The sequence below is a fragment of the Ailuropoda melanoleuca genome, chromosome 14 (assembly GCF_002007445.2).
Source record: "Ailuropoda melanoleuca isolate Jingjing chromosome 14, ASM200744v2, whole genome shotgun sequence".
Lineage (NCBI taxonomy): Eukaryota > Metazoa > Chordata > Mammalia > Carnivora > Ursidae > Ailuropoda > Ailuropoda melanoleuca.
Window position 1 is genome coordinate 14,595,927 of NC_048231.1, and position 14,356 is coordinate 14,610,282.

Consider the following 14,356-nt stretch of genomic DNA (forward strand, 5'->3'; position numbering starts at 1 on the left):
CTCCCACTCCCCCTGCTTGTGTTCCCTCTCTCGCTGGCTGTCTCTATCTCTGTCAAATAAATAAATAAAATCTTTAAAAAAAATAAAAAATAAATAAAAATATGTGGAATTACAAGATGTTAAAAGTTCTGGCCTTCTCATGATTTAGTTTTGTTTTAGGTTTTTTTCTTCCACATAATTGAAGGGAAAGATTAAAGTATTAATTATCAGCCTTTGATTTTGGTTGATCAGTGGATCTTGTGGTCAAAACTATATTTTGGGCTCTTGGCAGAGGATGAAGTGTTGTCACCCTAATTTGTAGTAATAATAGTTCCCCTCCCCCAAATTAACATTATTTTAAAATTTTAATACATGTTTCAAGTTATTAACATCAACAAGAAAATATATATGTCATACTTTACATATATATATATTTATATACACACACGCACACACGTATGTATTACTTCCTGATTTTTGGGTTATTCATGTAAGATTTATTTTTTTAAAGATTTTATTTTATTTATTTTTAAATATTTTATTTATCTATTTACCAGAGGGAGAAAGGGAGAGCACAAGCAGAGAGAGCTGCAGGCAGAGGGAGAAGCAGACTCCCCACTGAGCAAGGAGCCTGATGCAGGACTTAATCCCAGGACCCTGGGATGATGACCTGAGCCGAAGGCAGACGCTTAATTGACTGAGCCCACTCAGGCATCCCTAAAAGATTTTACTTATTTATTTGAGAGAGAGCGCAAGAGCACAAGGGGAGGGCAGAAGCAGGCTCCCTGCTGAGCAGGAAGCCCTTTGTGGGGCTCCTATCCCAGGACTCTGGGATCACCACCTGAGCCTAAGGTAGAGGTTTAACAAACTGAGCCACCCAGGTGCCCCATTCATGTAAGATTTTTAAAAGACTTTTTTTTTTTTTTTAAAAACAGACCAAAAACATCGTGAGGGGAGAAATTGGCTTTTTATCAAATAACTATAATGAGAATAATAATCTGGGAAATTGACTATTGAAATTTGATAGAATGCTCATTCTAATTTGAACTGATAAACCTTTTGACTGTCTAAATAACCTTAAGAATTAATGACTGTCTTAGGCTTTAAGCTCTTAATCTTTTTTTTAAATTTTAGAGTATGTAATTTGAGCTGTTTTGCTCAATCGCTAATCATCTGTTAAATGTGACATTTTTTCTCTTTTATTCAACCCACGTTCTTGTTTAGAAAATTAAAGATTCCTTAACATTTATTTGGTTTGCTATCATTTCACACTATTTTACCTTTACTTTTCAACAGGTCTGCCAGATTTTCTGAATTTGGGGAACGTGTTTCAATAATATTTTTAGGGGCGCCTGGGTGGCACAGCGGTTAAGCGTCTGCCTTCGGCTCAGGGCGTGATCCCGGCGTTGTGGGATCGAGCCCCACATCAGGCTCCTCTGCTATGAGCCTGCTTCTTCCTCTCCCACTCCCCCTGCTTGTGTTCCCTCTCTAGCTGGCTGTCTCTATCTCTGTCAAATAAATAAATAAAATCTTTAAAAAAAATAATATTTTTAAACTTTCCCTCAACTTCTTCTAGGCCTGCAGCAAGAGCAAGTAGAGCCAAAGCTATAGTCTCTGGTGACCAGCTTTTCAAATCTATTTTGCCATTTTGCAGGATTAAAAAGAAAGGATCCAAGTTGTATAATTCTTTTCCTGTGTGAATGTTTTTAACCTTTGAGAATCTGAAACTCAGCAAATGTCTGCTTATATAGTGGTAAATAGTTTATATAGAGGTAAATAAGACATATTCATGGTCAAAGTTTACCCCTCCGATGACAAGGAAGGAAAAGTAACATTCTGAGAAAGCATGGAGATAAAATTGATTTACTAATGATATTTTACCTTTAATGCCAATGCTTTATGATGTATTCCACAGTTTTTAGTAAAAGGTATACTCTGTTAGGTTATAAGATATGTTCGAGGATTAGATTCCCATTTCAGCCACATCAACAAAACTGGTTGAGATATTGGCAGCTAGGAAAAATTCTAGTTTGGAGAGGTGCAGAGGTGTGGAGTTCTGAAACAAAACAAAACAAAACACTACAAGAAAAAAGTCTGGATATATTATGAATACCCATTTTACTTTTTTTAATTTTTATTTTTTAAAAATATTTTATTTATTTATTTGTCAGGGAGAGAGCACAAGCAAGGGGAGTGGCAGGCAGAGGGAGAAGCAGGCTGCCCCCTGAGCAAGGAGCCCTATGAGGGACCCTCGATCGCAGGACCCTGAGATCATGACCTGAGCCAAAGGCAGATGCTTAACTAACTGAGCCACCCAGGCATCCCTATGAATGGGATAATTTTAATTTTCTTTAATAAACAATTTAGTTTTTCCTGTTTTTTAATAAATATGATTAAATCACCTTTTTCAAAATGGAATTTGTTATTTCAAAATTTAAATATCCACATTACAGGAGCTCCTGAATAGCTTAGTTGGTTAAGGGTCAGACTCTTGATCTCAGCTCAGGTTTTGATCTCAGGGTGGTGAGTTCAAGCTCCATGTTGGCCTCTATGCCTGGTGAGGAACCTATTTAAAAAAAAAAAAAAAATATATATATATATATACACACACACATATATATACATATATATATACATATATCTCCACATTGCTGAATAATCAGAAAATAGAGAAGCAAAATGAACCCTGTATAAGTCTGCTCAGGCTGCCATAACAAAATACCACAGACTGGGTGGCTCAAACCGCAGAAATTTATTTCCTCACAGTACTGGAGGCTGGAATTCCAAAATCAAGATGCCGACAGTGTTATTTTTGGGTGAGGCCTCTCTTGTTGACTTGCAGGTGACCATCTTCTTACTGTGTCCTTAGATGGCCTTTCTGTGACCACCACTCCTAGCATGTCTATTCCTCTTATAAGGACACTAGTTATATTAGGTTAGGGCCCCACTCTTATGGCCTCATTTAACTGAAATTACCTCAACGGCCCTCTTTCCAAATACAGTCACACTGGAGTTAGAGCTTCAACATATGAATTTGAGTGGGGTGGGGACACAATTCAATCTGCAGCAAACATTAGACCCTCATAATATTCTTTTAGATATATATTATGTACAAATGTATGTTACAGTACATAATTTTTTTAGATTTATTTATTTGAGAGAGAGAGTATGTATGTGTGTGTGCACAAGTGGGAGGAGGGGCAGAGGGAGAGGGAGAGGGAGAGAATCCCAAGCAGGCGCCATGCCCAGGATGAGCTCCACCACCCCAGATCATGACTTGAGCCAAAATCAAGAGTCAGAGGCTTAACAGACTGAGCGACCCAGACACCCCTGCACTATATCATTTTTAAGAAGATTATACCAACTACTTTGGTAACTTGCATTTTAAATTAGTACATCATGACTGCATGTGAATAGATGCATTTCAGCTACATTTTTAATGGAAGTATATTATTTCATCGTTTGGGTGTTTTATAATACCAACTCTTTTTTTTCGTTGACATTTGGGTTGTGTTTCTTTTTGCTATTAAAACTTTGAACATAAATCTCTGTACACTTGTCGGATTACTTCTTCAGGATGAAGTCCTAGAAGTGGAATTGCTGGGTCACAGAGGTGCACACGTTTTTAAAGCTTTAAATACTATTGCCAACAGCTCTCCAGAAAGGCTGTGTCAATTATAAACAGCAATGTATATACGCCTCCGCATTTCTCCATACCCCTCGTAACTCAATATTTTTACAATTTTTGTCTAATTTAATAGGAGGAGGGGAGGGGAGAGGGAAGACACCCCGGTTATATAAAACCAGCAATTTATGCTTTCATTCGCCTCTGGCTCCCGGGAGGGTTTGGGGGAAGGCAACCGAGGAAATTCAGCTGAATTTAGTTTCAGTCGGACTACAGGCGAATTACAGCAGGTGATAAGATAAGGACGCAGAGGGGCAAGCTGCAGGAGAAGGGAATTTTTAAAGTTATTTTATGGGAAGGGCAATACTAGAGCGAGGCTTTAAAGTTTTAAACTTTAGGCAGGTACGTCACTGCAGATCAGCTGAAATTGCTTTCAGTAGAAAGCATCTCCTGAGCACTGTGCGCGGTTAAGCTCTCGCATCCTTCGAGCCGCCAGCAACACAGCTACCGCGGCTGGGAGGCGAGCGGCTGACCGGCGGGAGGACCGACGCGGCTACCGCGCGGTCCCACAATGCCCCGCACGTACCACCCTGAGGGCGGAGAGAAAGGACCGCTGCCGGGGGTGGGATCCGTGGAGGGCTCCGAGAAGTGCGCACGCGCACTGACCTCGGCGGGCCCTAGCAACCAGAGCAGTGACAGTAGCAACGGCCGGAATGGTGAGTACCCTCTAGGCCTCATAGTCAAAGAGGAGAGGAGATTGGAGGTGGAAAAGAGTGACTGTGGCGTGTTGAGGGTCGGGGGGGTTCTCGATCAGCGGAAGGAAGCCGGTAACGGACGCTAGCTGTGCAGTCGAGGCCTGAGGCGAAAGAGAAGCCCTGGCACGGGGTGCTCTGGGATGAGGGCGGCCTGGGGCGGATTGGAGGTTGGGTTCCTGTGGAGGGACTCGGACAGAGAAAGGGGGCGCAAAGAGCAGGAATTTCTCGAAAAAGAGCGGATTAGAGTGGGAAAGGTGATGGAAGGCAGAGTGTGAATAAGGATATTTCTGTACATAGAAGTAATTTCCCCCCTGGCGAGATGGGGCGCGGGGAGCTGGTTACGAGAGGAGTGTAACACCGAGTGCAGCAGTATTCCTAACCTGTGAGGTGCCCAGGTTGTCCTCTGAATGACTGTAAGTGCAGTATTATTAGGTAACATTGTAAAGCCCACTCCGATAGAATATATTAGGACAACGTTTCTCAAATTTAAGTATGCACCAGTATAGTCGGCTGAAGATTGAGCTTGTTGGAATGCAGATTACGAATTTTTAATGTAATGGGATTCAGGAATGTGCCTTTCGACAGTGCACCTCAAGTGATTCTAAAATAGGAGGGCGTCCCACCACGCTTTGAGAAACACTGCTACCTTGGATTTGACATCTATCAGTCATCTATCCAATTAAAGCCCTTTGTGAAGTAGTTATTTTACCTACTGATGCTCCTCAATGCCTACTTAGAATGTGCTTACAGATTTGGTAGTTCCACCTAGTAGTTTGAAGAGGGATGTTGTTGGTTGATTACAGACCCAGTCAAAGTTGTTTAGCAATGTCCGTGATTGTCTTGTGGGATGGAGATGTTTATGAAGAATAAGTATAATTAGTTGTCTTCTTTTTGTGATTCCAGTGCTGTTTAAGTGTGCAGAAATTGAGCCCAGGAAATTGAAATGATGACGAAGTCATGCCTGCCCTCAACCACAAGATTAAATACCACTCTTTTAAAAGTAGTTTCCCCCCACACTTTCCTTACTCTATTCCATAGTCACTTAGCTGAAAACCACTGCCAAAGAAAGTAGAAAGTTCTGGAACCTAGGTTTATATTCAGGTGAAGAAATAATCACCCCTAAATGATTCTGAAAGCACAAAACCATGAGAATTACAGAAAATCTTCAAATAGAAAATCAGAACCAATAATTAGATGAAGCTAGCTAAGGCTGGGAACTGGTAGTTCCAGAGCCTTCCAGAAATCAGGCCAACATAGTTTTTTAATTAACAAAACATTAGCCTCTGGGTTGCCTGGGTGGGTCAGTCAGTTAAGCATCTGCGGTGCTCAGGTCTTGATCCGAACATTCTGGGATCCAGCCCAGAAGAGGGCTACCTGCTCAGCAAGGAGTCTGCTTCTCCCTCCCCCTGCTCTTGCGCTCTTGCTCTCTCTCTCCCTCTCAAATAAATAAATAAAATCTTTATTTTAAAAAAAACCCTTAGCTTCCATTGTCTTTAAATGATTGTATTTCATAGGGTGCCTGGGTGGCACAGCAGTTAAGCATCTGCCTTCGGCTCAGGGCGTGATGGGATCGAGCCCCACATCAGGCTCCTCCGCTAGGAACCTGCTCCTTCCTCTCCCACTCCCCCTGCTTGTGTTCCCTCTCTTGCTGGCTGTCTCTATCTCTTCAAAAAAATAAATAAAATCTTAAAAAAAAAAGATTGTATTTCACATCAAAACCCAGATTTATGGCCTCTCTGAAAAATCAGAAATACCATATTTCACCACTGGACACATTTTCACCCCATTTTTGTATTACTAAAATATGATAGTGTCATATAATTGGCTGCATCTTTTCTTTCTTAATGGTACATAAAATAAGGGTGTTATTTTCAATAATGGAGTTTTAATATTTGAAGAAATCTTGTCCCAAGTCCCACCTGTCAGCTGTTTTCTAATGCCAGAGTAGAGGTTATCCTCTTTATAAGGCCAGCTTTACTCATTAAAGATGTCCACTGGTCCTTTAGGCCTTTCAGTTTTTGACTCCTGCTATCTATACGGGAACTTGTAACCTCATAAACCAACTTGTAGACAACTAGATTGCTTCCAATTTGAAAGTATTCTTACATGTGTCTTTTCATGGACCCATACAGGGATTTTTCTGGGAAATCTACGCAGAAGTGGGATTTCGGAGTCATAGGGCCTACGCATACTTAATTTCCCTAGGCATTGTCAGACTGCTTTCCACAATGGCTCTGCTAGTTTTGTTTTGTTTTGATTTTAGGTAACCACAACATGGGTCTTGAACTCACCACCCTGAGATCAAGAGTTGCATGCTCTGCTGACTGGCACCTCTGGCTCTGCTGGTTTTTACTTACTTCATTAATGCATGAGAGCTCTACATTCTCACCAGATTTCTAACTTTTGCCAATCTGAGAATGTATTTTAGTATTACGTTGTTTTGCTCTGCTTTTTTCTGATTTTCAGTGAGTTCCAATACCTCATGATACTGGATTTCAGTTTCTGTGAATTCCCTGTTTATATTTTTTGCTAACTTTTTCCATTTTTTTGTTTTTTGAATTTTAGGAGTTCCTTCTATATTCTATATTAGTCTTTTGTTGGTTTTATGTTGAAAATTCCTTCTCCCAGCTTTTATGTTAACTCTCTCAACAGCGTTCTTCACTTGCTGAATTCCGTTTGTTCTATTTGTCAGTTTATTCTATTGTGTTTTCTATGTAAATGATCATGTGTGCATAGTGAGTTTTATTTCTTCCTTTTAATCATTCCAATTTGTATTTTCTTTTATTATAACATTGATAAAGATTTCTTGTACCGTGTTAAACAACAGCAATGATAGTAGGGATCTTTGATGTATTTGGGATCTTAAAGAGAATACTTCTAGTGTTATCTTCCCAATTTGGCCCTCCTTGACCACTGTATTTAAAATAAACATACTCTACACACATAAACACATATCCTGATACCTCTTACCGAATTCAGCATTTTTGTTTTTGTATTTTCTTTTTCCTTAGTAATTGTCACCTTCTAATATACTATATAATTTATTTATTAAATTTATTATTTACCATCTGTCTCTCACCAGTAGATGGAAGTTACGTGAAGGTGGGATTTGTTCATTGATATATCCCAAGCATGTAAAAGTATGATTCATACATAGTAGACACTTAATGAATATTTACTGAAATGAATGAATTTCTTCATTAAGTGTGGTGTTTGCTATACCTTTTTGATATGTAGCTTTTATCAAGTAGGGAATTTCCCTGTAACTTTTAGTTGAGAGCTTTTAATATTAGATGTAGAACTTTACTTTTTTTAAAGATTTTATTTTTTATTTGACAGAGCGAGAGAGAGCACACAAGCAGGGGGAGTGGCCAACAGAGGGAGAGGGAAAGGGAGAGGGAGAAGCAGATGGTGGGAGAGGGAGGGCTCTATCCCTGGGTCCCTGGATCATGACCTGAGCTGAAGGCAGACGCTTAACTGACTGAGCCACCCAGGCGCCCCAGATGTAGAACTATTTTGTAAAGTACTTTTTCTTCACTTACTGAAATAAATGTGATTTCCCCCTTTCATCCATTAATAGATGATTTACATTTATAAATTTTTTTGTTAAACAATTCTTATGCTCCTGGGATCAGCTATTCTTGATCATGATTATTATTCACCATTGGCTTTGGAGTTCTAATGTTGTATCTAGGATTTTCAAATCTGTGTTGAGAAGTAAAGAGGGCCTCTTATCTGGTTATGACATCAAGGTTATTCTAGTCTCATAAAATAAATTGGCAGCTTTCCCTCCTTTTCTGGTTTCTGAAACAACTTGTCTAACAGGCAATATCTGTTCCTTGAAAACTTGGCAGAATTTACTTGTAAAATTATCTAGGCTTGGAGATGTAGGGGAGGAGGATAAGGATAAATCCCTCATTATCTTTTTAATATTTAAGATTGTTATTGGTCTATTCAGATTTTCTGATTCTTCCTGTGACAATTGGGCATTTTTGTGTTTTTTTCTAGAAATGCATTCTTTGTCTAGGTTTTCAATTTTTATAAAAGATTTTATTTATTTATTTGACAGAGAGAGAGAGAGAGAGAGACAGCGAGAGAGGAAACACAAGCAGGGGGAGTGGGAGAGGGAGAAGCAGACTTCCCGCTGAGCAGGGAGCCTGATGTGGGGCTCCATCCCAGGACCCTGGGATCATGACCTGAGTTGAAGGCATTCGCTTAACGACTGAGCCACCCAGGCACCCCTATGTCTAGGTTTTCAAACTTAACCACCATATATCTACTTATAATATTTTTAGTTTTAAATCTTTGTGGTATCTGTTATTTCCTCTGATTCTATGTTTTTGTCGTACAGCTCTCTTTTTTCTCAATCGGGCTTGCTAGAGATTTAGGAAACAACTTTTAGTTTTGTTAATCTTTTTTTTCTTCAGGTCTGTTTTTCATTGAGTTATTCCTTTGTATTTTCTTTAGCCTTCTTTGTGTTTGCAATGACATGCTTTTTCAAATATCTCAAATGCTTAACTTATTTGTTTTTGGTCTCTTATTTTCTCATATTTTTGAATAAATAAATATACTTGAAACTATAAGTTTCCTTTTAAATGTTATATTCCTCAAATTTTGATATTTTTTCTTTTATTTTATTGTTTTACTGTAGTTTATAGTTTACTTTTTAACCCAAGGGTTATTTATTACTATGTCTTTGCTTTCTTTTTTTTTAATTTTTTTTTTATTTTTTTAAAGATTTTATTTATTTATTCATTCAGCAGAGATAGAGACAGCCAGCGAGAGAGGGAACACAAGCAGGGGGAGTGGGAGAGGAAGAAGCAGGCTCCCAGTGGAGGAGCCTGATGTGGGGCTCGATCCTGTAACGCCGGGATCACGCCCTGAGCCGAAGGCAGACGCTTAACCGCTGTGCCACCCAGGTGCCCCATGTCTTTGCTTTCTAGACGTAATGGCATATACAGTTGAGCAACATAGGTTTGAACTGCACTGATCCACTTACATGCAGATTTTTAAAAATAAATGCACTGCAATACTGTAAATGTATTTTCTCTTTTGATTTTCTCTTTTTTAAAAATTTGAGAGAGAGAGCGAGCATGTGAGCCAGGGGAGGGTCTAGGACGGAGGGAGAATCTTGAGCAGACTCCACGCTGAGCCCAATGTGGGGCTGGATCTCACGACCCTGAGATCATGACCTGAGCCAAAACTAAGAGTCAGACACTTAACCTACTGAGCCACTCAGGCACCCCTCTTATGATTTTCTTAATAACATTTTTTTTCTAGTTTACTTTATTGTAAGAGTACAATATATAATGCATGGAACATGCCAAATCTGTATTAATCAAATGTTTATGTTATTGGTAAGGCTTCTGGTCAATAGTAGGCTGTTAGTAAAGTTTTTGGTGAGTCAGAAGTTATACTCAGATTTTTTACTGTAGAGGGGGGAGAAGTTGGTGTCCCTCAGACCTGTCTTTTTGGAGGGTTACCTGTACTTTTAAACTTTTCCTTTTGTTACTGTTTAGGAGTTTGTTTTTTAATGAACTCTAGCAGTAATTCAAAGGATGTCTTCCTTTTCTCACATTTAAAGTTTCAAGTGTCATATTAAATTGAATCTAAGATACTATTGATTATAAGGTGCAACGTTATTTTATGTTCTAAGAAAAAAAAGAAGTTGGAATTAAACCAAGTAAATTCTTATCACTTATAATTTTTATTTTGTACCTATTGACAGTTTTTAAATGTATTTAGGCATGCAGATTTTTATCATATGTCATTCTTTGCAAACATAAGAAGGAATGTATGTATATGAAATAAAATGGTTAATATTTTTCTAGATCATCACCACTGCCACCTGGCCACAGTAATTGTAAATTGTTCCTGGTTGTAAAATGCATCCAAATTTCAAAGATGTTAAAATGTAAAAGATGTAGGGGTCCCTGGGTGGCGCAGTGGTTAAGCGTCTGCCTTCGGCTCAGGGCGTGATCCCAGCATTCTGGGATCGAGCCCCACATCAGGCTTCTCCACTGGGAGCCTGCTTCTTCCTCTCCCACTCCCCCTGCTTGTGTTCCCTCTCTCGCTGGCTGTCTCTGTCAAATAAATAAATAAAATCTTTTTTAAAAAATGTAAAAGATGTAGATCTTAGAATCAATGAAATATGATCTATTTTAATATCAAATGTTGAAAGCTATATATTTTTTGTAAACCGAGTGGGAGTGAAGTATATGGGCATTACATCATGATTTCCGTAATTTGTCTGAGAGGCGTTTAAATAAATCATCCTGATTTCAGGAAATTAAAATACTCTGTTTGCATATAAAGTCTCAAAGAAAGAAGTTAATCTTTTCAATGGTAGATGCCAAGGCTAATAATCGTTGCATGAAAATTGAATCAACAAATCATACCAATAAAGACACTCTTGTTTCTTCTCCTTTTAAGGCAAAAGCAACAACAATCAAAGAAGCTCTAGCCAGATGGGTGAGTATATGAATTTTTACCTCTTTTAGAAACCATACAAGGAGAATTATTGGATAGTTATTTAAATCTGACCATGCAGTACAAGGAATCTTTGTATCACTGGAACTATTTAGCTGTCTTTACTGTGGCAGTAGGTATATGAACCTATACAGATGATAAAATTATATACACTTAATACACACATGCAAACACATTCACACTTGTACATAAATGAGTGCTAGTAAAACTGGGAAAGTCTGATTAAAATCAGTGGATTATGTCAATATCAATATCATACGTGTCCCTCAGTGGTTAAATGGATAAAAAAATTGTGTATATACAGAATGGAATATTTTTCAGCCACAAAAATGAAATCCTTCCATTTACAACAACGTGGATGGACCTTGAGTGCATTATGCTAAGTGAAATAAGTCAGACAGAGAATGACACATATTCTATGATCTCACACATATGTGAAATCTAAAAAAGCTGAACTCAGAAACAAAGAGTAGAATGGTGAATGCCAGGGATTGGGGTGTAGGGGGAATGGAGAGATGTTGGTCAAAGGGTATAAATATCCAGTTACAAGCCAAATTCTGGGGATCTAATATACAGCAGGTGACTATAGTTAATACTGCATTATGTACTTGACAGTTGCTAAGAGAGTGGATCTTAAATGTTCTTAGCACCAAAAAAAAAAAAAAAAAGGGATGTATGTGTTAATTGACCTTATTGTGTTAATCATTTTACAATATATACATGTATTAAATCATCACCTTAAACTTATACAATGTTACATGTCAATAAAGCTGGAAAAAATACTAAAGCATATACTAACATTAGAAAGAAAACTGTGTTATAAAAAACATGAATTGAATATAAACCATAAATATTTTGAATAAAACATTCTGTAAAGTTTGAATAGTTGTAATTCAGGATCACAAATAGAATTTCCATAGAGTATAGAGATAGCTCCTCAATTTCTATGCCCAGTGATAACTTTTTTGTGGGTATCATCAATAGTGTTTTGTATAATAATGTATCTTCTGCTTTTGAGGCTGAGCTTTGAAACAAAAGTCTTTCAGGAGACTTGGTATCTAGGGAAAATAGGGCGGATAAGATAATGAAATATGTGAATTCTTGTTTTAGCGCTTATTAACTTCTTTGTGCTTTGCATTTAAAAAATTCATTTGTTGGGGCGCCTGGGTGGCACAGCGGTTAAGAATCTGCCTTCGGCTCAGGGCGTGATTCTGGGATCGAGCCCCACGTCAGGCTCCTCCGCTATGAGCCTGCTTCTTCCTCTCCCCTCCCCCTGCTTGTGTTCCCTCTCTCGCTGGCTGTCTCTATCTCTGTCAAATAAATAAATAAAATCTTCAAAAAAAATTCATTTGTTTGGTTAATGAAAAATCTGTTTTATTAAAAAAGAAAAGTAAATATGGAATAAGCTTAGTATTAGATTTTCTTTGAATCAGATTTTAGGACTTTATTTACTTATAATAATAAGTGGTTGCGTTTTTGTTTTGGGTTGTAGGTTTTATTTCTAGATTATATTGTGACCCTAAATCTTCGACTTTAAGATTATTTGAAGACCCTTAAGCTCACTCTTTCACTGATTAACCTAACATTGAGGATCTACTGTGTATCAGTTTCCCTGTCATAACCTACAAATGTATGACACAAAAATAAGTACTAAATGGATGTGTATTAGATCTTTTTCTGCCAACTTATTGTGTATTTTCTTTTTTTTGTTGTTTACTGTGTATTTTCTAGTATTGACATGTTATGATTTGATTTTTAGAAATAAACCTCTGTGTGTCTTATAGTACACTATGTTGTAGAAAATCCAGGAAAGCAAAGGAAATGGTCCCTGCACTTTAGGAGCTTCCTGTTTTGTTGGAGAGAACTAACTTTAAGTATTGAGGTACTTTGAAAATATTACTAGGCAGCATATATTGGTAATTAAATTTTAAATTGTGTACATAGTACTGAAAATCCAAGATAAAATTTAGTAGTAAATTATTGTAGAGCAAATAGCTTTGACCTCAGCTGTGTCATAAGGATGATATCTTCCAAAATTCTTGGTATTTTGGGGTTCTATCCCAGACTGAACTCTGTATAGAAAAAGCAAGATGAGGGATGTCTGGGTGGCTCAGTTGGTTAAGCGTCTGCCTTTGGCTCAGGTCATGATCCCAGGGTCCTGGGATTGAGTCCTGCATTGAGCACCTTGCTCAGAGGGGAGGCTGCTTCTCCCTCTGCCTGCTGCTCCCCCTGCTTATACTCTCTCTCTCTCTGGCAGATGAATAAATAAAATTAAAAAAAAGAAAAAGAAAAAAAGCAAGACGAGATGACAAAATAGTTGATCTTACAGAGCTAAATCTGCTTTTTAAGAAAAGGGTGCTTAGGGACAAAGAACTCTTCCCAAGAAAATGCTGTTATTGTTGTTGTATTTTTGGTTTTGTTTATTGATAGACTCTTAAAGGATTTTATTTTATTTTTTAAAAGATGTTATTTATTTATTTATTTGTCAACGAGAGAGAGACAGAGAGAGAGCGAGTGCAAGCAGGGGGAGCGGCAGACAGAGGGAGAACCAGGGTCCCCGCTGAGCAAGGAACCTGATGTAGGACTCTGGGATGCTGGGATCATGACCTGAGCCGGAGGCAAGCGCTTAACCAACTGAGCCAGCTAAGCGTCCCAGGGATTTTAAATATTACGGAAATGAAAGTCATTTTCTTTCCTCCTCCTTTCCATTTGGTTGGGACCTAACAATAAATTATCTGAACCAGCCATGTAAAAGCCTGGTTATCAGGGTCAGTTAGTAAATGTCAGTAAGTGAATTGTAAAGAATGCACAGTTATAAAATTCTAATAATTGTTTTGAAATAAACATTGAAAAGCCTTAGGATATTCTGGACTTTTTTAGTTCTGTATTACAATCAGGGTTCACTTTCTTCCCAACTAATTTTTATCATAGGAAGAGAAAACCAGTCAGAAGCCATCCGAAGCCAAAGAGATAAAGCTTTATGCTCAGATTCCCCCTATAGAGAAGATGGATGCATCCTTGTCCACACTTGCTAATTGCGAGTAAGTTCTCTTGTCTTCTTTCCCTTTCTTTTCTAAATACACACACTAGAAAAAAATGTTTGTTTACTGTGATCTTCATTTCTCTTTTTTTGTTTGTTTGGTTAATGTAATTCCCCCTGTGGCAAGGCCAAGCATAAAAGATTATTGGTTTATGGGACTACTAATAAAGTAACCCTGAACAATATAGTATTTTTTTGCAGTAAAATTTCTATAATGTGCCTGGAAAACAGAAGTTTCCTTGTCTCTTGGGAGAATCTAAGTAACACAACAAGACTATTATTCTGTCATAAAACCTAATAATTTCTCTTATAAAATTAGCCAGTCTGTACTATACTTACCAGAGGCCTAAGAGATACTGCTTGAATTTTTTTTTCAAATTATAAAAATGCATTGTAAAACATCTAGAAAATATAAAAAGCACAAAGGAAAGGAATTAATATCAACCAAAATTGCACCACCTTTTGAGA

General features: G+C 37.9%; 1 protein-coding gene across 2 annotated transcripts in view; it reads left to right on the top strand.

The window, feature by feature from the left end:
• The first annotated feature begins 4,232 nt into the window (after positions 1 to 4,232).
• The window catches only part of DNAL1 (dynein axonemal light chain 1), a 38,731-nt gene continuing 28,607 nt past the window's right edge, over positions 4,233 to 14,356 (top strand). The window contains exons 1-4 of one of the 2 annotated variants that reach the window (XM_034642742.1): positions 4,268 to 4,320; positions 4,657 to 4,772; positions 10,792 to 10,830; positions 13,780 to 13,889. In XM_034642742.1, the coding sequence (XP_034498633.1) occupies positions 4,767 to 4,772; positions 10,792 to 10,830; positions 13,780 to 13,889 (155 nt within the window). In that variant the 5' untranslated portion in view covers positions 4,268 to 4,320; positions 4,657 to 4,766. Of the gene's footprint in view, positions 4,321 to 4,656; positions 4,773 to 10,791; positions 10,831 to 13,779; positions 13,890 to 14,356 lie in introns of both variants that reach the window. The other variant, XM_002914682.4, reaches the window with a different exon arrangement.